This window comes from Puma concolor, chromosome B3 (genome assembly GCF_028749965.1).
Source record: "Puma concolor isolate L17-30 chromosome B3, mPumCon1.1.hap2, whole genome shotgun sequence".
NCBI lineage: Eukaryota > Metazoa > Chordata > Mammalia > Carnivora > Felidae > Puma > Puma concolor.
In genome coordinates, this window is record NC_141672.1 from 40,078,358 (window position 1) to 40,103,151 (window position 24,794).

General features: G+C 36.6%; 1 protein-coding gene across 3 annotated transcripts in view; it reads right to left on the reverse strand.

Moving 5' to 3' along the window:
* Positions 1–60: 60 nt before the first annotated feature.
* Positions 61–24,794, reverse strand: part of SNAPC1 (small nuclear RNA activating complex polypeptide 1) — a 43,206-nt gene continuing 18,472 nt past the window's right edge. For all 3 annotated transcript variants that reach the window (XM_086709596.1, XM_025919665.2, XM_086709595.1), the window contains 5 exons: positions 24,687–24,755; positions 23,873–23,935; positions 14,811–14,961; positions 3,759–3,857; positions 61–1,150 (listed from right to left, as the gene is read on the reverse strand). In XM_086709596.1, coding sequence (XP_086565722.1) covers positions 1,098–1,150; positions 3,759–3,857; positions 14,811–14,961; positions 23,873–23,935; positions 24,687–24,755 — 435 coding nt within the window. In that variant the 3' untranslated portion in view covers positions 61–1,097. The remainder of the gene's footprint in view (positions 1,151–3,758; positions 3,858–14,810; positions 14,962–23,872; positions 23,936–24,686; positions 24,756–24,794) is intronic.

Genomic DNA, 24,794 nt, shown 5'->3' on the forward strand with positions numbered 1-24,794 from the left:
ATCGTGACCTGGCTGAAGTCGGAGGCTTAACCGACTGCGCCACCCAGGCGCCCCTAGTATTTTGATTTTAAAAGATGACAGATATCACACATTTTCACTCACAGGACATTTGCAAAATTCCTGAATTTACAATGCTAGAAGACAACATGGAGTATACTCAACTGTAAGACAGGTGGAGCCAACTACATGGTCGGAGATGGTCTGCTAATGGCAGCAATTCAAACAACATAACTTAAGTGATCTCCATTTAAAGGTCTTAAATGAGAAAGTAAACAGAGGCACATCCACAAAGCTATAGACATTTTTTCTGTATGTACGACACATTCTAGAATTCACATTACCACTCTTAAAGGTTTTGTCAGAAATAATTAGTATTTAAATGTATTTAAATAATGTACTGAACTAATCATGTATGTACATATGGACACATGCCTACATGTATCTATATATACACAAACACACATACATACATTCATAAATGTTAGGCCAAAGGGAGCTTTGAAACAAGCACCAGAGAATATTTAATTGATTGCAGAAGTAGAAACTGAGCTTCCTAAATTATCAATCATTTAAGTTACGGACCACAGAAGTTTCATAGGTTTAAAAATAAAGCAAATAAGGCAAAAATTGTATTGCACTCAACCATACAATATATAGAATAGTTAATACACATCATAAACAAATCCATTACCAGACTATATATAATTAACGACTTGCATGTAATAAACATTACTATTTCAAGAACAAGTATTTTAAATAGTTAATATTATCAGAACTGTAGTAATAAAACATCACAAAAAGTTTTCAGAAACAGTAATAATCTGCACATAACAGGATTATTTCTTTTACATTCTAAATCCAAACTTTATTTCCATTTATGCAGACTTCATAAACAGAAATGTTAAAATTAAATTCTGAAGTAAATTTTTATTTCTATTTTTTTGTTCCTTTAGTAGAGAACTATGTTAAGATATTGTCATTTCAAAGAAATAACCTACAGTTTCCCAGAAGAATTATTTTTAATACTGACAGTCTTCCTGTTCAATATACAAAAAATATAATCTTTTCTTCTTTCAGAAAGGTCAAAATTAAGAACTCTACACCAGGTTCTTTGTTCTGGATTTTCTTTTCCTCTTGGGTGCTGTGAACTCTAAAGACATAAAATTAAGAAGTCTGTCAGGTCTAAAAAATAATACTTTAACTGATAACATACATTTAAACTATATGGCTGCTTAATTGGAATGCCTTCAAACAAAGCTCCAAAAATAAATCCTAAACCAACATACATGATTTTCTTCAAAAGGATATACTGCAGTTGAAAATCTACTAAGGTAGGTCCTAGTCTTCCTAAATCCTATTTAATAATTGGCTACTTTGAAGTTGTTTCATAGGGGTATGCTCTCCCTATAAGTAACACGGACCCAGTAAACCAGATCTGAAAGGTATACAGACCAGTGCAAAGAGAGATAAAGATGTGATTTTCATTTCAATTAAACCTGAAAATGTAACCCAAACCCCTAGTACCATACATCTTTTCGGATATAACAACAGATGCCACAACTAACACTCAACTGAGTGTTTATCTAGAAATAGCTGTGAACCTAAAAATTACAGATCATTAAAACAAAATAACAGAAGATACAAAAACATGAAAATTATGAAAGATGTGAAGAAGTGAAATATTCCCCACCAATGAAAAACAAAAGAGGAGTGACAGGAAAAGGAATGAGAAAAAACAAGGAAGAAACTAAGAAGAAAAAGAGATTCCAGCAATCTTCTAGATTCCTAGAAGAGAGCAATGGCCAGGATGGAGTGCAGCAGACCAAGACAGCAAACTTTCCACAGTAAAGTAGGTTCAGAGGTCAGCAAGAGACTTGTTTAAAAAGATGAAACTGACAAAATGCCTCATGTGTGTGAATGTCCTAAGAGGAGATTTATACAAATGAGGAAAAGTTTGAGGAAAAATCAGTGTTAAGTCTATAGAAAAAATAAATAAGGCAAAAAATAAGGAAAAACAACAAATCTACAGATTAAGGAAGAATCATACTATATTACATGGCTCTATTGCCAGTAATGTTTTGTAAATGCTGAATACTGATATAAGTAAAATAATAATTAAATTGGGAGGCTGGGAACTGGGAAGTATACATGTGTTTGAGGTGGGATGTGAAAAATATATTAAAGAGACTTAAATCCTTGCCTTCCTCAGTGGAAAGTCAAGAGATAATCCACAAAAGAAGTGACAAAATACACCTGTTATTTAAAGACATGGAGGTAATAAACACCAAAACAATAAAGAGTCAAAAGTGATGAAGAAAGAATGGAATAGGAGTCAAAGTCAGAAGACTGTGGCTTCTTATAATGAATATTATAAAATCATTTTAATTGTTAAATCATGTGCATATGTCATGATTTAACCAAATTTTTAGAAATCACAAACTGAAAGATTTTATTTTTTTTAATGTTTATTTATTTATTTTGAGAGGGGGGAGGGGCAGAGAGAACAAATCCCAAGCAGGCTCTGTGCTAACAGCTCAGTCCCACGAACTGTGAAATCATGATCTAAACTGATATCAAGAGTCGGAGGCTAAACCGACTGAGCCACCCAGGTGCCCCACAAACTGACAAAAATGGGACTTGCCAAACAGCCATAAAAGTGTGTATGTGTGTTTAATTGTTGACTCACAAAATAAAGCTGCCAACCAAGACTAGAAAGAAACTATTGTGAAATTCATCACAAGATTGTAAAGAACTATTTTACGCTGCCATAAGCAAATCACAGAAGCACTCACATTTCTGAAGGTACAAATATTCCCTTTTAAATGTCTATTCTTTGTCTTCTATATACTTGAATAACACCCTGTTTCTACCATAATGAACTGGGTTGTTTTTCTCCCTAACTAAACTGTAAGGTTCTTGAAGGCACAGACTGATCTGATTCATTCAATAAACATTTACTTAAGTCTACTATGAGCCAGTCACTGCTCAGATCTAACTGTGATCAAAATAAAATGGTTCTTAAATTCTAGTAGTATATGTCTTTGTAGCCCTGTACATAACTAAGTGTTTGAAACATGATAGGCACTCAGTAAATGCTGAATGAATACAGAGCAAAAATGAAACAAGTCCTTACGCATTATTCTTAATCCACATTATATTCATTATTGGATTACCAATTATCAAGCCTAGCCTGCTAAATATAACTTATTCTCTGTAATACTATCATTACCAGAGGTAATATTATTTAAACTGTTGTTTAATAAAACTACAAATTATGAAAACTACAACTACACTAAAAGGTATAGCCATTTTAATTCACGTCATGCAATTTACCACTAAATACTTACAATCATCATTTCATAGGTGAAAATTTTTCCTTAGAATTTGAAATAACTATTTTTTAACAATAAAATCTTTTTAAAGTTTTATCCAAAAATTTGTAACTTGTGAACCTTGCCATTTGTTAGGAGTACTCAAGCAGACATCCTCATGATGAGGCATATTCACTTACTAATAACAATGTTACCTTCACTTCTCACCTCAATCGACCACTACTACCTCTCCTTTCCATTTATTTATTGTCTTAACATTTAAAGTGTCATGATTTATGGTATGATTAATACTAAAATTCCCCAAGTGTCAAAGAAGAAAGTACCACAGGAATATATAGCCAACCATCAAACTCTTTAAGGACTCTAAACCTTGACACTCTAAGACCAAAACCTTCCATCAGGAGCTTAACAAAATTTCATCTGTACCTGTTTCACTAAAACTTTCATTGTCCTCTTCTTCTTCTGTAATTACAGGCATACTCAGCCTTAAAGATTTATCTTCTTTATGTACATTCTGCATGTCATCTGGAAATAATTGGGAAAATGATTTTATACAAAAGCAAAGAATGTTAGTCTTTGAGGAAATTTTTTACACAAATAATATCATTATTACAATAACAAAAATTAGATATTTAAACTAAAAGCTAAAATTGTAATGATAAAGAGAAATATGCATTTTAAAACATGTATCTGTCTTTAAGTACTAATACATTTGTATCTATGCTTTGAAAATAACCTAAGTCTTCCATTAAAGTAAAGAAAATGGAGAAAAAGGGGAAAAATGAAATTAACCAAACATGAGTATCTTACTCAAGCTTTATTCACACACATCACGGGTTATATCTACAGACATCAGGGAATAATCATGTGTGTTATTTCAACTTTATTAACTAATCACAAATGTAATTTTAAAGTTAATGGCCTTGTTTTTAAATCTATACTTTCTTTTCTCACTATATATACTCTACAAGACAGATTTCTCTAGTCATAATTTGCCATTGACTTTCCATTTTCCAAGATTTTTCTACATCAACCTTCTGGTGCCTGAAGAAATATCATAATCAAATTTATGAAACACCATTGTCTTATCAGGTCCCATTTAGCACGTAATTTTTAGGTCCCAACATCAACACCCACATCCAGTCATTCTCTATTCCTTACGCTGCCTTTATGCTTTTCCCCAATCCTTTTACCACCTGATCTATTATTATATGTAAATTTCTTTCTCTATGGTCTACCTCCTCCCACTAGAATGTAAGTTTCACAAAGATAGATTTTGATTTAAGTTAAGGTACCCCCAGCACTTAGAAAAGTGCCTGGCATATAGTAGAGCCTCAACAAATATTTATTAAATGATTAAATATGGATTTGACTTTTTTATACCACAGTATTTCATTTAGTACATATGCTAATATGTACCTATCAGTGCAAAAGGCAAGAAATTAAATGAAAATAAGTTTAAGCTTTCTACTCTGAACATATGTATGCTTGGGACCTTAATGGAGTATAGACTTTATGCAGTGAATAGACTGCTCTAACGTAGAGTTGAGTAAATGGTAATAAGCTTCCATTTAAACACAATTCAAGCTTAATAAAATAATACCAAGTTTCAAGTCATTAAAATAGGATTTTACCTTTACTTGCAAATCATAAATATTAATTATAGTAAATTACGACGTGATTTTTAAGACGGTAGTTTTAGGAAATCTTTTTGTATATCTAATCACTTTTTTTTTAACTTGAACCTATAAAATTTTTCAATTTGCAGAATTATGATCAGTACAATCTACTCAAAGTTACTGATACTGTTCTTCACAATCTTTTAGCAATGTCCATCCATATCCATTATTAATGGTTTTTCCCTAAATTCACATTTACAACCTAACAATCTATCCAACAATGTCAAAGGACTGAGTTAAAAACTGACAGCTGAGAAACAAGTTTTCATCTAGTCACATGACAATTAACTACATTTTAGAGATGGATTTCTACATTAAATTTAAAAACTAAAAAGCAACGTTCTCTAAAAGCTCTTAAAAACAAATACAGTGCTTTGTATTTGGAAACCAAATACAAACCAAGAAGTATAATACAAATACAAGGAACCAGGAAGTAAGCACACAAAACTTCAGATGTTTATCTCAAAGTCCACACAGTAAATAAAGCTTATGAACTTTAGTCACCAGTATGTTACATTTATTTATCCAGGCCTTTATCCAGAACCTGATTGCATTTATTGTACATAAAAACTGAATTGAATGGCCACCCAGTTTCCTAAACCATTACAGTTAAGAAGGAGCAAAAGGGCCAAAAATTGCAGCAAGCCACAATGAGAGTAGAAATAAGACACCCACCACAATAAATATAACAGAAAAACGTTTTACAAAACAAGACCTAAGAGCTGACAAAGTACTGTATCATGAAGCCATAAGTATAAAGATAAATTTCCCCACACTTAATATATTTTTTTTAATGTTTATTTATTTTTGAGACAGAGAGAGAGAGACAGCACACGAGTGGTGGAGGGGGCAGAGAGAGGGAGACACAGACTCTGAAGCAGGCTCCAGACTCTGAGCTGTCAGCACAGAGCCTGACGTGTGGTTTGAACTCATGAACTGTGAGACCATGACCTGAGCCGAAGTTGGACGCTTAACCGACTGAGCCACCCAGGTGCCCCTTAACATATTTCTTGATACAATTATTATAAAACCCAGTAATGTAATATGCTTATGATGATAACTCTGAGTTGTAAAGAGAAAATTTGTGTTTAAGGTACATTGTTCTAGAAAAAAGGAGAGCAGAAAATACATTTTAGTATTTTTCTCATAAAAATAAGTGCACATTGTAGAAAACAAGAAATATATAGAGAAGAATGTTTTAGAAATATATTAACCAGAATAAATAAACTTTTAAAAAGTAAATTTTGACATTTAAATCATTAACCTCAGTTATCACAAACACTAACTCCCCAGAGGGTATCAGGTAGATGGTTATACTGTGCTCAAAACTACCAATGTGGGACACAATTATAACTAAAGACTAATGCTCAATCTCAAAACAAATGGTTACTAGACATGCAGCTAGGATACAATGTACCTAACTGCATGTCTAATTTGAGCTCCAGATCCTTATTTCCAGTTACCTGAGAAACAGCAAGTACAGCAATTAAAGATTCAGGCTTGTATTCAGACAGAATGCTATTCAAATCTCAGCTCTATTTATAGCTAGGTGACCTTGGACATGTGAAAAAACTGTGGCAGATCATAAATGTGGCATAAATAATAGCCGCTATCTTCTTCACAACCATATCATTACTATTACTGATGTCCTCCTAGAAATGTGCATGCTATGGTCTAGGAATAGGGAACAGATATAGCTGGAGCTTAAATAATACAAATTTAGGTAAATCCAACCAATACACTGAGCAGTTACTTATGTGCCAGATGGCTATTATAGGAATTGAACCTGAAAAGGCAGATCAGGGCAAATTCTACCCCAAAAGAAATCTTCACCCTGTGATCATTATTCCTGTTAAAGGCACCAATATTCCTTCAGTTGCATTAAGCATCCTTATCTCACCCCTCTCCATCAGCCTCTGTGTTTGGTGACATACCTCTAAATTGGATCTACGTTTGGTTATAGACATTGGTTCTCCTATCTGTTCATCTGCTTGTCTAATTCCTACCACCACCTGGCCAGATGCTCATTACTCCTAAACAGCCTTTTACTTAGTGTTCCTATTTTCAGTTTGTCCCCACCTACCCACCATACTACTCCCAGACTGATTTTCTTCAAAGAAAACTGGTCATACCACTTTCTTGCTCAGAAGTCTCAGATGACTCCCCACTGCCTACCAAAGTCTACTGGTTCCACATTTCAGGGCTGGTCACAATAGAATCCTCAACATATTTTTCTACATTAACTCCTCAACCCATCCTTTACACTCCAAGCAAAATGGAGTCACTCTATACTTCCAACTACCCTTCCTTTTTTTCATACCAATCCCTCTACTTGTCTTAAGCCTATGACATTATTGTTACGTTTATTTTATTAAAAATAAAAAATCTCTGAATTTTCCCAATTACTAAAGTAACATATAGTTATCACGTAAAATTCAAACATTACAGAAATTTATGGACTTGGAAATTCCCCATGATCCCATCCCTGAGAATTAACCACTGTTAAAAAGCTTCTAGATTTCTTCAATGATATATATTGTGTTTATGTCTACATATATTTTTATGAACAGAAATGCAATCATACTCCTCTTTAAAAAGACATTTTTGGGGCACGTGGGTGATTCGGTCAGTTTAGCATCCAACTCTTGATTTTAGCTCAGGTCAGTCTCACAGTTGGCAGGATCAAGCCCTGCACTGGACTCCACACTGACAGTGCAGAGCCTGCTTGGGATTCTCTCTCTCTCTCCCTGTCTCTCTACCCCTCCCACGCTTTCTCGCTCTCTCTCTCTCAAATAAACTTAAAAAAAAAAGTCTTTAAAATTAAAAAAAATAAAAAAACATTTTCACTAAGCAATGTCTTGATAGATTTTGAACATATTTTCATGTCAGTATACATAGAACTTTCTCTAGCTTTTTAATAACTGCAAAATATTCTTTTATATGGGCTGACAAATTTATATACCCAACTTTTTAATGTTATACATTTGAGTTGTTTAGTACTTGCCATTTCAAATAATCCTGGAGTGAATGTCCTATTTTTGTCACTTGTAAAGGATAAATTCCGAGAAATTAAATTGCTATGTTGAAAGACACATACCTTTAAAATTTTGACAGATGATTCCAAACTGCTGTCTGAAAAGGATGTGCCAATTTATACTCCCACTTAAATTCAGATTCTACATCTTCACACGTTCACTATCAATGGGTATTCACTTATACTTAACCTTTGCCAATCTAACAAATTATATAAAAACCATATTTTAATTTATATTAATTATTGAGATTAATTATCTCTTCATATGCATGTTGACTGCACTTTGTGAATTGCCTGCTCATCTCCTAAGCCAATTTTTCTACTGAGTGGTGGCCCTTTTGTTACTAATTGGTAAGAGCTCCCTGAAATTAGAAATGTTAACATTATTATATGTGCTGCAAGTAGTTTTACAAACTGTTTTGCATTTTATAGAATATAAGATGTCTCTTGGAAAGAGCATGAAATCAAAAATACCCTTTCACATTAGGGAAATGAATTTTTGATTAAAAAGAAACTATGAAGTAAGCAGATGGACCTCTATTAACATACAGACTAACAAACCACCTCTGCTTCAGAGTATTTACAATACCTTCTGAGCCACTTTCTTTCTCACGGGTTAAATCCTCCCTAATACTTCTAAGTAAATTCAGTAACAAATCTTGGATGTGATAAAGAACCAGTTCTTAAAGTTAATTTCAGAGGTGATGAAAATGTTTCAACTACATTAAGTAATAAAATACAGTTAGTGAAGGAAGTGATATTTCATAAGTTACACCTGCCAAATATTTAAGATGAAAAGAAACTTTCATTGAGACGCCTAGGTGGCTCAGTCAGTTGGGCGTCTGACCAGCTCAGGTCATTGACCTCACAGTTCATAAGTTGGAGCCCTGAATCGGCCTCTGTGCTGTCAGTGCAGATCCCGCTTTATATCCTCTGCCCTCCCCCTTTCTCTGCACCTCCCCCTCTCCTCTCCCTCTCTTAAAAATAAACATTAAAATCGGGGCGCCTGGGTGGCGCAGTCGGTTAAACGTCCGACTTCAGCCAGGTCACGATCTCGCGGTCCGTGAGTTCGAGCCCCGCATCAGGCTCTGGGCTGATGGCTCAGAGCCTGGAGCCTGTTTCCGATTCTGTGTCTCCCTCTCTCTCTGCTCCTCCCCCGTTCATGCTCTGTCTCTCTCTGTCCCAAAAATAAATAAACGTTGAAAAAAAAAATTAAAAAAAAAAAATAAACATTAAAAAAAACCACTTTCTTTCCCATCTTGCACTTGCTTCTCCTTTGTTCCTCAACTACATTAAACACACACACACACACACACACACACACACACACACACACACACACACACACACCCTATTTCACTACCTGTTTTTTAGGGGTTTAAGAAACCAGCCTGGTCAGTTGACCTCTCTCTGCACTTGTGTGAAGGTTGATTACTAATAAAAAATGCTCCTGCAGCTTTTGAAACCTAAGTTCTCTTTGGTACCTTAGAAAAAAAGTCTTAATCTTCCAGAATTTTTACATATAATCAAACTAATCAGTCTTTTCTTTATGTCCTCTCATTTGGTTTTGTTTTGGTTGTTGAAGTATTGTTTACATATAACAAGAGTCACCATTTTCAATTACAGGTTTAGGAGTTTGGACAATGCAGTTGTGTGATTACCATACAGAACACTTCTATCACATCGAAAATCCCCCTTGTGCCCTTTTGCAGTCAACACCTCCCTCCACCCTCAGTTCCTAGCAACCAGTAATGTTTTCTGCCCCTACAGATTTGCCTTTTCCAGAATGTCTTATATGCCTTTTGTATCGGTCTTCCTTCATGTATTTAGCACCGTATTTAGCACAATGCATATAAGTCGCCCATGCTATTTCATGTTATCAGTAGTTTCTTTATTCCTGCATAGTATCCACTGGATGCTTACTCCACGGTTGGTTTATCCAATGACCAGTTGAAGATATATAAGCTGTCTACAATCTTTCACAATTATGAATGAAACCATTATAAACTTTTACATACAAATTTTTATGTGAATATATAATTTTTCATTTCTCTTGGGTAAATACCAAGGAGTAGTAGGACTCCTGGGTCATATGGTTAAGTTGTGTGTTTAATTTTATTAGAAGCTGCCAGTCTTCTAAAGTGATTATACACCATTCTGGATTCCCACCAGAAATCTACGAAGGTTCAAACTGTTTTGTGTCCTTATCAGCTTTTGTTATTGCCAATTTTTTTGTTTTGTTTTTTGTTTTTTGTAGCCATTCCAACAGGGAAAATAGAATGTCACTATGCTTTTAATTTGTATTCCTAATAACTATAAGATGTCAAACATCTTTTGATATGTTTATTTGCCATCTATATATTCTTTTCAAAGTGTCTGCTCAAATCTTTTGCCCATTTTTTAATTGGGTTGTTTGTTTATTATTAGGTTTGGACGGTTCTTTATATATTTGGATACAAGACCTCCATCAGGTCTGTATTTTACAAATATTTTCTCCAGTCTGTAGTCTGGTATTTTCATTTTCTTAACAGTGTCTTCCAAAGAATTTTAATTTGAGGCAAGTCCAATTTGTCAATTTTTTCCCTTTATGGCTAGTATTTATTATGTCATGTATAAAAGTCTTTGCCCAATCTAAGACCACATTTTCTATGTTTTTGTCTATAAGTTTCATAATTTTAGGTTTTATATTTAGGTCTGTGATCATTTTAAATTAATTTCTGTAAATGATGAGAGGTATGAGTTGAGGGTCTGTTTTTTGCATATGAATATAAAATTGAAGTATGGATCTATTTCTAGGATGTCTTATTCTTTTCCATTACCTTGTATGTCTGTCTTTTTGCAGAGAGCACAGTCTTGATTTCTGAAGCTTTACAGTTATTTCTCAAAACTGTTTTGGCTACTCTGGTTTCTCTTCATTTCCCTATATTCTTAAGAATTAGCTTGTTAATTTATAAAAAATAACTCTATTGGTATTCCATTTAAGCTACAGAACAATTTGGGATTAGTTGACTCTTAACGTATTGGGTCTTCTAATCCATGAAGTCCATATTATCCCTCTATTTGCTTAATTTTTCTGATTTCTTTCATCGTTTTGTAGTTTTCAGCATGCAGATCCTGAACATATGTTGTTACCTATATACCACGGTATTTTGTGGTTTGGGTGTTATTGGGTGTTTTGGGTGTTATACTTTGTAACATTTTTTTCAGTTGACAATTATTCCATTGCTAGCACAGAGAAATACTAACCCTGCACCTTGTGACCTCGTTAAACTCACTTATTAGTTCTGGTAGCTACTGTGTAGATTTTTTGAGAGTTTCTGTGTAAGAAATAATTTCATTTGCAAACAGACATAGTATTATTTCCTCCTTTCCAATCTAAATGTCTATTCTTCCTTTTCTTGCCTTACTTCACTGGCTAGGACCTCCAGTATGATGTGTAAGAGGAGCAACAAGCAGTCATCCCTGCCTCGTTTCCAATTTTAGGGGAAAAGTATGGTCTCACCATTAAGTATGATGTTAGTTACAGTTTTTCACAGAAGTCCTTTATCAGGGTGAGGAAGTTCCCTTCTAACACTAATTTTCCCAGAGCTTTTATCATGAGTAGATGCTGGATTTTGTCAAATATTTTGTCTGTATCTATTGAGATGATTATATAGTCCTTCTCCTTTATTCTGCTAATTTGGTGAATTATGTTGGTTTATTTCCTAAATAAACCAGCCTGATATTCCTGGGATAAACCTTAGTTTGTCCTACCAAATTGTCCTTTTAATATACTGTTGGATTCAACTTGCTAACAGTTTGTAAGGATTTTTACATTTACTTTCATGAGGGATATTGGTCTTTAGTTGTCTTTTCTTATAGTATCAATAAGCTGGTAAGTGTTCTTTCTTGTTTTTTCAGAAAGAACAGGATTGACAGTATTCCTTTCTTAAGTGTTTGCTAGAATTCCCAGCAAAGCCATCTGGGAATTTAATTTTTTAGTAAACATAGAACTACTCAGATTCTCTATTTCTTCTTGTATTGGTTTTGGAAATGTCTTTTAAAAAATATATCCATTTTATCTAAGCTATCTAACTTATTGGCACAAAAGTATTCAGGGACACCTGGATGGCTCAGTCAGTTGAGTGTCCAGCTCTTGATTTTAGCTCAGCTCATGATCTCATGGTTTGGGGGATCAAGCCTCACATCAGGCTCTGCCTCTTTCCCACTCACACATTCTCTATCAAAATAAATAAATATTTTTTTAAAAAGGGTATTCCCAATTTTTATTTATTGTCCTCTTAATTTCTGTAAGGTCCACAGTAGTATCCCTTACCTTACTAAATTTTTTGTTACTATTTTCTTTTCAGTGAATTCTCTTTAAGATACTTTTAAACATAAAATCAGTCATTTATAAATCATGGTAATTTTATAACCTTTATAAAAAAGCATATCTCACTTCACTCTCCTGCCTAATTACACTAATAGGCCTAGCCCTTCAAGATCAATATTAAATACAATTGTGATACTTCTATATATTACCAACAAACATGAGGTGGCCTTTTGACATACACTTTTTAAAACTGACTTAAAGAAATAACCATCTACTTCTTTTATCTGGAGCAGGGATTGACAAACTATGGACCCAGGCTAAATCTGGCCTACCACCTGTTTTTGTAACACACTTTTTTTGAAACACATTCATTTATTTCTATATTGTCTGTAGTTACTTTCACCTTACGATGGCAGAATTGAGTAGATGTGACAGAAATCAGACAGCCCATGAAGCCTAAAATATTTACCCTCTGGCCCTTTACAACAGTTTTGCTAACCCCCTAATTTAGAGGATTCTTCTTTTAATCAAGAATGGATGCTAGATTTTATCAAACATCTTCTTGGGTAAGTGTTATAATGAATTTACATTTTCCTCTTTAACCTATTTATATGGCAAATTATATTGAGATTCCTAATTGCACTATCCCTGCATCCTGGAATGAATGCACCAAGGTGTTTTTTTTTCTTTTTTTTTTTAATGTTTATTTTGAGAGAGAGAGCATGTGTGAGTGGGGCTGGGGGCAGATACAGAGGGAGAGACAGAATCCCAAACAGGTTGTCTGCACACAGCCCGACACAGGGCTTGATTCTCTAGAACTATGAAATCATGACCTGAGCCAAAATCAAGAGTTGGACACTTAACCCACTGAGTCACCCAGGTACCCCAGTCAAGTGGTTTTATATCTGGGATTCTTCTGATACATGTAACAGGAATTTTTTTTATCAGTAATACTTATAAGTGAGATTGGTCTAACAGTTCTCTTCCCAATATCTGCTAGCCTCGTAAAAAAGAACTAAAGAAATCTGCTTTTGAAGTATTTCCTGATTATCCTTAACAAATACGGTATCTGTTCCTCTGAATGTTCAGTGTTCTTCAAGCAACTGTTACTGAACTTAATCATATCTGAACTATGTTAAAGGAATTTAACTTCAGTTCCCCTTCTACTGCCTCAGTATAAGAAGGAAAACAATGCTAAAAGGCTGTAACATATTTTCATATACTGCTCTAGAAGCTGGGAGTGTTTTATACTAGACTGAATATTTACTAATGCTTCTAATGCTTTTTTTTATTTTCTCCTGAGTCTGCTATGTGTGTATGTATGGTGAATATGTAATACTTAATGTAATTTCTTAAAAATTAAACTATTAAAATGTAATTTCTTTAGGAATCACATACCAAGGTTAATTTTATAGACACACTATTTTAAAAGAAAAGGTACATCTTAACTAATGCAGCTAAAGGGAAATACAGTTTATAGAATACATTATTTCACACACAAAAATTACTAATAAAGTATGCTCTGGAAATTCTAGTCTGATTCTATAATTATATAGCTACGTGACTTTTGGACAAGTTATTTAATCTGTATGGACCTGAACTGAATCTCATCGTCTATGAAATGATGAATTTGATGACTCCTAGAGTCCCTTTCAGCAGTAAGATTCTAAGAATCTAAGATAACTAATTTATTTTTTACATTAAATCTCACAAGGTTCTCAAACAAGTGTCTAATCCTTTTTAATAAAGAAAAAATAGGTAAGTTTGATATGATGTAATAGCTTTATTAGCCTCATGTTTATCTTTGTAAATTTGTCCAGTTTTCATTGGATGTATTTGTTCTGTAAAACTGTCTAAGGCCATAATTATCACACAACATACATATTCTAAAAGAATAATATAGGTGTGCCTGTGTGGCTCAGTTGGTTAAGTGTCCAACTCTTGATTTCAGCTCAGGTCATGATCTCAGTTTGTGAGTTTGAGCCCTGCATTGGGCTCTGTGCTGACAGCATGGAGCCTGCTTAGGATTCTCTCTCTCCCTTTCCCTATGTCACTCTTTCTCTCTGTCTCTCTCTCTCTCTCTCAAAATAAATAAATGAACTTAAAAAAATTTTAAATAAAGAATTTTTCAACGTTTTTTATTTATTTTTGGGACAGAGAGACACAGAGCATGAACGGGGGAGGGGCAGAGAGAGAGGGAGACACAGAATTGGAAACAGGCTCCAGGCTCTGAGCCATCAGCCCAGAGCCCGACGCAGGGCTCGAACTCACGGACCGTGAGATCGTGACCTGGCTGAAGTCGGACGCTTAACCGACTGCGCCACCCAGGCGCCCCTAGAATTTTTAAAAAATTAAAATAAAATAGGAATATAACTTAAAAAAAATGGTAAGGGGAGGCTTTGAATAAGACCCATTATCCCTTGTTGAGTCTCAAAAAGACTTTAAAAAGTTACCTCTGTTTTTGGAAGACATCTTCCTTCCTGCTGATTTCAATGTTTCTTTATTTCTTTTTTTCCTAGTTGCTTTGATCTGTCCTTGACCAGATGCAGAATCAGAGTCAGAAGAGTCAAGTTTGACTTGACGGTGCCTTCTTGACTTGGATGCCTTGAGAGTGAGAAATCCAATTAACCACAATGAATCACAAAATGAATCCAACTGATAGATAATTTAGGGCAAGAAGCATATACAATCAAAGAGGAGGAAAAATAAAAATCATAAAGTACTTTACCATAATGCTGGCTTAACACTTGTTGCATATATATACTCTTTTATCTTTACAATAGGAAAGCCTCTCTGGAGTGTCATCAGCAACTACTCAAACTGGGTGAAAAATGTAGTTGTTGGGTTAAAATGTAGTTGTAGTTGCATGGCTGGGAAACAGGTGTAAAGGATGAGTACTGTTTCTTACTGTCTAATAACCTATTTTTCCTTTCTTCTAGTAACATTTATGTTCCCTAGTTACCACCATGTTTTGAGTGGAACTACTTTATGCCTGGTTCCAGGTATGTGCCGCTGACCTAGTCAAAAGTTTCACATTCCCATGGCCACTGATTTTGGGCATGTGATCTCTATCATGGCCAGAATAACTCCATTTTAGAGTTCTAGTTAACTATCAGGAAGGAAAATTCTCCCTTTCTATTGAACTTAAGCTGGGACCACGGCAAAGCAGGCTGTCAGGAAGAACACTTGAAGACAGTAAAAGCAACACAGCAGGTAAGAAATGGAGGGACGGTGCAAGGACATTTTAGTTTCATCAGTCAATGAATTCCCTTACTTGCTTAAGCAGAGTTCTCACAGGAGTTTTCAGTTAATGCCATGTATGCAGTGCAGGTATTAACAATTGTTTAAAAACTATCATGCATTATATGTTAATTGTGTCTCAATAAAGAAAAAATCTGCAGCTATGCTATGACACTCTATTAACACTTTATGGGAATTATAATTTAATTCTTTAATAACTTTTAAAAAGTATTTCATAATGTCTAAAGATACACATTAAATATCAATTAACACTATATTATATGGAAACAGTTCTGGTTTAAAACAATTTGGATTAATTAATTTATTGTTCTTTGTTCAACAATATTTTGTACTTAATTTACTGTGAGATACCTATATGTAACACTTAACAAATCTACAGTCACTTTTAACTTTTTTTATTCCTTTTCATTTCTACAACTAGAAAATGATAGTAATTTCCCACAGAATACAGACATTCTTGGATTCATGAAAAAAAAACAGGAAAAAATATGGGATTGAGCACATAAGTTTATCAGTGCTCTCTCCTAAAATGCCACTAACATGAAAGTAAGAAGCTAAAAATGAATAAATTCACAAAACAGAGCTAACAGAAAACAATGCAGCTGCTAAAAAAATTTTAGCAGTAGAAACAGTGAGTGGTAGCTGATTGAAGTGAATGAAGAAATTTGAAATCTAATTACCTATATTGAGGAAGTTACTAGAAAGCAAGCTGACCCAAGTGGATCAGGAATTATTCATCAGAAATGGGACAACAAAGGGGCACCTAGGTGGCTCAGTTGGTTAAGTGTCTTTGACTCAGGTCATGATCTCACAGTTCATGAGTTGGAGCCTTGCATCAGGCTCTATGCTGACAGCTTAGAGCCTGGAGCCTGCTTTGCATTCTGTGTCTCCCTCTCTTTCTGCCCCTCCCCTACTCACACTTTGCGTCCCTCTCTCTCTCAAAACTAAATAAACATTAAAAAAAAAAAAAAAAAAGAAATGGGACAACAAAAATGGCAGATAGGCTGAAAATCTACAGAAGTAATTGTGTCCTGTTTCCCAACCTCAAAATTCAACAACTGACCTCCTGCAGAAAACAGGAGGCTTGCTCTCTGGAGAGGCTAAGCTGCAGGGTTGAGGAATGGTGTAACAGAAGAAGGGGACAGTCTCTCACTGACAACCCAGGAGTTAGGTGAAATCTGCATAAGGAACGGTAAGCCTCTTGAGGACTCTCTCTGTAGGCTCCCAAAATATTGGCAGCCTGGTTTATTTACCTCTCCTTCCCACAGACAAGCTGTCTGGTAAAAATGACCAGATCCAAGGAAAAGAAATACTGAGGCTAAAAGTTGTAGCTCTATATGACCACTCTTAAATATGATCTAAGGCTCTTCAAACGTTTCAACAAAGCCACCAAAATGAAAGAGATCAAAATAAACAAAAATAGGAACTCTAGGGAGAAAGGAGGAAACTTCAAAATACTGTAATATCCTCAAACAGATAAAAGATAAAGATAGTGCCTCCAGAAAAAAAAAAAATTTTTAAGTAAGAAAAGATTCAGAAAAGAAAAAAAAAAATCTTAGCAATAAAAAAAGGTCAGCAGAAATAATTCAACTAATGGTTCAGAAGACAAAGTTTAGACAGACTTCCTGAAAACAGGGATTGAAAACAGAAAACAAAAATAAGAAAATGAAAATTCAAGAGAAAAAGCAAGAATGCAGGAAAAATACTATCAAAGAAACAATATAAAAAACTCCTCATAACTGAAGGCTATCAGATTGAAAGGATGCCTGCCCTGAAAGCCAAGGGCAGCGATGGAAAAAAAAAGACCCACACCAAGTTACATTATCATGAAATTTCAAAACTCCAGGGATAGAAAGTCCTAAAACCTTCCATGATCAAGAATATCAAAAGCTGGAAGACAATAACAAACAACAGTGTCAAAATTCCAAGTAAACACCAGAAAAGATAACTGAAAGAGAAAAAGTTAAAGATGGATTAGGAATTCCGGGGTGGAAGTCATGGAGCAGGAGACTGCTGGGTTATATGAGCTATGTAGTAGTATTAGACTTTTTAAACTACATACTTGTATTGTGGCGCCTGGGTGGCTCAGTTGGTTAAGCATCCGAAGTTGGCTCAGGTCATGATCTCACAGTTCATGAGTTGGAGCCCCACGTAGTGCTCTGTGCTGACAGCTCAGAGCCTGGAGCCTGCTTTGGATTCTGTGTCTCCCTCTCTCTCTGCCTCTTCCCTGCTCGCACTCTGTCTCTCTCTCTCTCAAAAATAAATGTTAAGGGGTGAGAAGGGAAGATGGTGGCATAGGAGGACGCTGGGCTCACCACGTCATGCTGATCACCCAGATTCCACCTACACCTGCCTAAATAACCCAGAAAACCACCAAAAGACTAGCAGAATGGATTATCTGGAGCCAAGCGCAGACAAGAGGCCCATGGAAGAGGGTAGGGAGGGCAGAGAGGCGGTGGGCACTACACAGACTGGTGGGAGGGAGCCGGGGCAGAGGGGCATCCTGCCGGCCAAGCAGAGCCCCTGAGTCTGGCTTGCAAAAGCGGAGGGGCCAGAGGGAGTGTGTTCTGACAGCAAGCGGGACTTAGCATCTGGGAGGTCATAAGTTAACAGCTCTGCTCTGAGAGCGGGAAGGCTGGAGGACAACGGGAGGGAGAGTTGTTGAGCCCCTGAGGACAGAGCTCAGCTTGGCGGGGAACAAAGGCACTCGCCAGCGCCATCTCCCTCACCCATCCCCCAGCCAAAATCCCAAAGGGAACCAGTTCCTGCCAGGGAACTTGCTCGCACCACGCGAACACCCAAGGCTGTGCTTCTGCGGATCCATCCCTCTGGCGGCGGGTCTGACTCCCTCCTGGTGCCGCAGGGCCCCTCCCTAAGTGGATCACCGAAGGATAAGTGAGCTGGGCCTGCCCCTCCTGCCCCTATGCACCTTGCCGATCCACCCCAGCTAATACGCCAGATCCCCAGCACTACAAGCCTGGCAGTGTGCAAGTAGCCCAGACGGGCCACGCCACCCCACAGTGAATCCCGCCCCTAGGAGAGGGGAAGAGAAGGCACACACCAGTCTGACTGTGGCCCCAGCGGTGGGCTGGGGGCAGACATCAGGTCTGACTGCCGGCCCCGCCCACCAACGCAAGTTATTCAAGACAGCACAGGGGAAGTGCCCCACAGTTCTGCACCACTCCAGGGACTATCCAAAGTGATGAAACAGAAGAATTCCCCTCAAAAGAAACTCCAGGAAATAGCGACAGCTAATGAACTGATCAAAAGCGATTTAAACAATATAACAGAAAGTGAATTTAGAATAATAGTCATAAAATTAATCGCTGGGCTTGAAAACAGTATAGAGGAGAGCAGAGAATCTATTGCTACAGAGATCAAGGGACTAAGGAACAGGAGGAGCTAAAAAATGCTATAAATGAACTGCAAAATAAAATGGAGACAACCACGGCTTGGATTGAAGAGGCAGAGGAGAGAATAGGTGAACTAGAAGATAAAATTATGGAAAAAGAGGAAGCTGAGAAAAAGAGATAAAAATATCCAGGAGTATGAGGGGGAAATTAGAGAACTAAGTGATGCACTAAAGAGAAATAATATACGCATAATTGGTATTCCAGAGGAGGAAGAGAGAGGGAAAGGTGCTGAAGGTGTACTTGAAGAAATAATAGCTGAGAACTTTCCTGATTTGGGGAAAGAAAAAAGGCATTGAAATCCAAGAGGCACAGAGAACTCCCTTCAGACGTAACTTGAATCGATCTTCTGCATGACATATCATAGTGAAACTGGCAAAATACAAGGATAAAGAGAAAATTCTGAAAGCAGCTAGGGATAAAAGTGCTCTAACATATAAAGGGAGACTGATAAGACTCGTGATGGATCTCTCTACTGAAACTTGGAAGGCCAGAAAGGAATGGCAGGAGATCTTCAATGTGATGAACAGAAAAAATATGCAGCCGAGAATCCTTTATCCAGCAAGTCTGTCATTTAGGATAGAAGGAGAGATAAAGGTCTTCCCAAACAAACAAAAACTGAAGGAATTCATCACCACTAAACCAGCCCTACAAGAGATCCTAAGGGGGATCCTGTGTGACAAAACACCAGAGACATCGCTACAAGCATGAAACCTACAGACATCACAATGACTCTAAACCCGTATCTTTCTACAATAACACTGAACGTAAATGGACTAAATGTGCCAACCAAAAGACATAGGGTATCAGAATGGATAAAAAAACAAGACCCATCCATTGCTGTCTACAAGAGACTCATTTTAGACCCGAGGACACCTTCAGATTGAAAGTGAGGGGATGGAGAACTACATGCTACTGGAAGTCAAAAGAGCTGGAGTAGCCATACTTGTATCAGACAAACTAGACTTTAAAGGTTGTAACAAGAGATGAAGAAGGGCATTATATAATAATTACAGGGTCTATCCATCAGGAAGAGCTAACAATTATAAATGTCTATGTGCCAAATACAGGAGCCCCCAAATATATAAAACAACTACTCACAAACATAAGCAACCTTATTGATAAGAATGTGGTAATTGCAGGGGACTTTAACACTTCACTTACAGAAATGGATAGATCATCTAGACACACGGTCAATAAAGAAACAAGGGCCCTGAATGAGACATTGGATCAGATGGACTTGACAGATATATTTAGAACTCTGCCTCCCAAAGCAACAGAATATACTTTCTTCTCGAGTGCACATGCAACATTCTCCAAGACAGATCACATACTGGGTCACAGAACAGCCCTTCATAAGTATACAAGAATTGAAATTATACCATGCATACTTTCAGACCACAATGCTATGAAGCTTGAAATCAACCACAGGAAAAAGTCTGGAAAACCTCCAAAAGCATGGAGGTTACAGAACACCCTACTAACGAATGAGTGGGTCAACCAGGCAATTAGAGAAGAAATTAAAAACTATATGGAAACAAACAAAAATGAAAAGACAACAATACAAAAGCTTTGGGATGCAGCGAAGGCAGTCCTGAGAGGAAAATACACTGCAATCCAGGCCTATCTCAAGAAACAAGAAAAATCCCAAATACAAAATCTAACAGACACCTAAAGGAAATAGAAGCAGAACAGCAAAGACAACCTAAACCCAGCAGAAGAAGAGAAATAATAAAGATCAGAGCAGAAATAAACAATATAGAATCTGAAAAAACTGTAGAGCAGATCAACGAAACCAAGAGTTGGTTTTTTGAAAAAATAAACAAAACTGATAAACCTCTAGCCAGGCTTCTCAAAAAGAAAAGGGAGATGACCCAAATAGATAAAATCACGAATGAAAATGGAATTATTACAACCAATCTCTCAGAGATACAAGCAATTATCAGGGAATACTATGAAAAATTATATGCCAACAAACTGGACAACCTGGAAGAAATGGACAAATTCCTAAACACTCACACACTTCCAAAACTCAATCAGGAGGAAATACAAAGCTTGAACAGACCCATAACCAGCGAAGAAATTGAATCAATTATCAAAAATCTCCCAACAAATAAGAGTCCAGGACCAGATGGCTTCCCAGGGGAGTTCTACCAGACGTTTAAAGCAGAGATAATACCTATCCATCTCAAGCTATTCCAAAAAATAGAAAGGGAAGGAAAACTTCCAGACTCATTCTATGAAGCCAGTATTACTTTGATTCCTAAACCAGACAAAGACCCAGTAAAAAAAGAGAACTACAGGCCAATATCCCTGATGAATATGGATGCAGAAATTCTCAGTAAGATACTAGCAAATCGAATTCAACAGCATATAAAAAGAATTATTCACCATGATCAAGTGGGATTCATTCCTGGGATGCAGGGCTGCTTCAACATTCGCAAATCAATCAATGTGATACATCACATTAATAAAAGAAAAGATAAGAACCATATGATCCTGTCAATCGATGCAGAAAAGGCCTTTGACAAAATTCAGCAACCTTTCTTAATAAAAACCCTCAAGAAAGTCAGGATAGAAGGAACATATTTAAGATCATAAAAGCCATTTATGAAAAGCCCACAGCTAACATCATCCTCAATGGGGAAAAACTGAGAGCTTTTTCCCTGAGATCAGGAACACGACAGGGATGTCCACTCTCACCACTGTTGTTTAACATAGTGTTGGAAGTTCTAGCATCAGAAATCAGACAACAAAAGGAAATCAAAGGCATCAAAATTGGCAAAGATGAAGTCAAGCTTTCGCTTTTTGCAGATGACATGATATTATACATGGAAAATCCGATAGACGCCACCAGAAGTCTGCTAGAACTGATACATGAATTTAGCAAAGTTGCAGGATACAAAATCAATGTACAGAAATCAGTTGCATTCTTATACACTAATAATGAAGCAACAGAAAGACAAATAAAGAAACTGATCCCATTCACAATTGCACCAAGAAGCATAAAATACCTAGGGATAAATCTAACCAAAGATGTAAAAGATCTGTATGCTGAAAACTATAGAAAGCTTATGAAGGAAACTGAAGAAGATATAAAGAAATGGAAAAACATTCTGTGCTCATGGATTGGAAGAATAAATACTGTCAAAATGTCAATACTACCCAAAGCTATCTACACATTCAATGCAATCCCAATCAAAATTGCACCAGCATTCTTCCCGAAGCTAGAACAAGCAATCCTAAAATTCATATGGAACCACAAAAGGCCCCAAATAGCCAAAGTAATTTTGAAGAAGAAGACCAAAGCAGGAGACATCACAATCCCAGACTTTAGCCTCTACTACAAAGCTGTCATCATCAAGACAGCATGGTATTGGCACAAAAACAGACACATAGACCAATGGAATAGAATAGAAACCCCAGAAGTAGACCTACAAATGTATGGCCAACTAATCTTTGACAAAGCAGGAAAGGACATCCAATGGAAAAAAGACAGTCTCTTTAACAAATGGTGCTGGGAGAACTGAACAGCAACAAGCAGAAGGTTGAAACTAGACCACTTTCTCACACCATTCACAAAAATAAACTCAAAATGGATAAAGGACCTGAATGTGAGACAGGAAACCATCAAAACCCTAGAGGACAAAGCAGGAAAAGACCTCTCTGACCTCAGTCATAGCAATTTCTTACTTGACACATCCCCAAAGACAAGGGAATTAAAAGCAAAAATGAACTACTGGGACCTCATGAAGATAAAAAGCTTCTGCACAACAAAGGAAACAACCAACAAAACTAAAAGGCAACCAATGGAATGGGAAAAGATATTTGCAAATGACATATGGGACAAAGGGCTAGTATCCAAAATCTATAAAGAGCTCACCAAACTCCACACCCGAAAAATAAATAACCCAGTGAAGAAATGGGCAGAAAACATGAATAGACACTTCTCTAAAGAAGACATCCGGATGGCCAACAGGCACATGAAAAGATGCTCAACGTCACTCCTCATCAGGGAAACACAAATCAAAACCACACTCAGATATCACCTCACGCCAGTCAGAGTGGCCAAAATGAACAAATCAGGAGACTATAGATGCTGGAGAGAATGTGGAGAAATGGGAACCCTCTTGCACTATTGGTGGGAATACAAATTGGTGCAGCCACTCTGGAAAAGAGTGTGGAGGTTCCTCAAAAAATTAAAAATAGACCTACCCTATGACCCAGCAATAGCACTGCTAGGAATTTACCCAAGGGATACAGGAGTACTGATGCATAGGGGCACTTGTACCCCAATGTTTATAGCAGCACTCTCAACAATAGCCAAATTATGGAAAGAGCCTAAATGTCCATCCACTGATGAATGGATAAAGAAATTGTGGTTTATATACACAGTGGAGTACTATGTGGCAATGAGAAAGAATGAAATATGGCCCTTTGTAGCAACGTGGATGGAACTGGAGAGTGTGATGCTAAGTGAAATAAGCCATACTGAGAAAGACAGATACCATGTGTTTTCACTCTTATGTGGATCCTGAGAAACTTAACAGAAACCCATGGGGGAGGGGAAGGAAAAAAAAAAAAAAGAGGTAGAGTGGGAGAGAGCCAAAGCATAAGAGACTCTTAAAAACTGAGAACAAACTAAGGGTTGATGGGGGGGGGGGGGGGGGGTGGGGGGGGGGAGGGTGGGGAGGGTGGGTGATGGGTATTGAGGAGGGCACCTTTTGGGATGAGCACTGGGTGTTGTATGGAAACCAATTTGACAATAAATTTCATATACTGAAAAAATAAAAAAATAAATGTTAAAATTAAAAACAAAAAAAAGAAAGAAAGAAAGAACTTACCTGAACAACAACTGAAAAGGCCTTTGATTTTATTCTCGCTAAGGATTCTGCCCTTTCACATCTCTGGATAAGAAATAAACAGGAAGGTGAAAAAGTTAAAACACATAAACATTAAAAGAAATTATGAATACCCAGGTACTTGGTATCAGAAAGAAGACTGGAGATAGAAGGTACGGTAAAAAGAAATTAACATTTTTTGGACACATATTGACCAAAGACATATAAACACACACAACATTCTCATAGCAGGTCCACAATACCATCTCCATAGCTTCTGACTGTTGAAATTCAGGATTTAAGGAAGATTATATGAATGAAAGCCTTGGTGATCAGGCCACTCCCTCCTCATCTGCCTCCTCTTCTGCCTATGCCCCAAAATGACTCCTGTCTCATCCACGAAGATGGATGAAAACCCTGGAGGCAGGAAGCAATAAACAGTAGCTAGAGCTCCACACTGGCTGAAAGTAGGACAGGAAGAAAAGACATATTTCAAAAACCCTACTCTGCCTGTGTAAGGACTAAGAGCACCTTCCACCATCATTCTCCCCTTTCCCTGCAAAAACTCTTAACATCCTCACTCCCAATTTACACTTGTTGTGGTCTTCCACAAGGTTTCCAGGAAAAAACAGACTAACTTTTCATAGAGCTGATGTTTCAGGATTGTCTGAGATAATTATTTTAATACCAAGGGTCATAATACCTGTACACAGAATCACTTGTATACATAATACTTGTATACAGAACCACACAGAAAATGAAAATAAACTAACCAAACTATTGCCCTGCAAACAATCAGATAGTGAATTTCTCTGACCTCTGATTCTTGTGAATTTCCTTCTCTCTTTTCTTCTCCATCTTTAACTTTTGATTTTAAGGATGGATTCTGGAAGAGCACAAAAGTTATATATACACATTTACAATT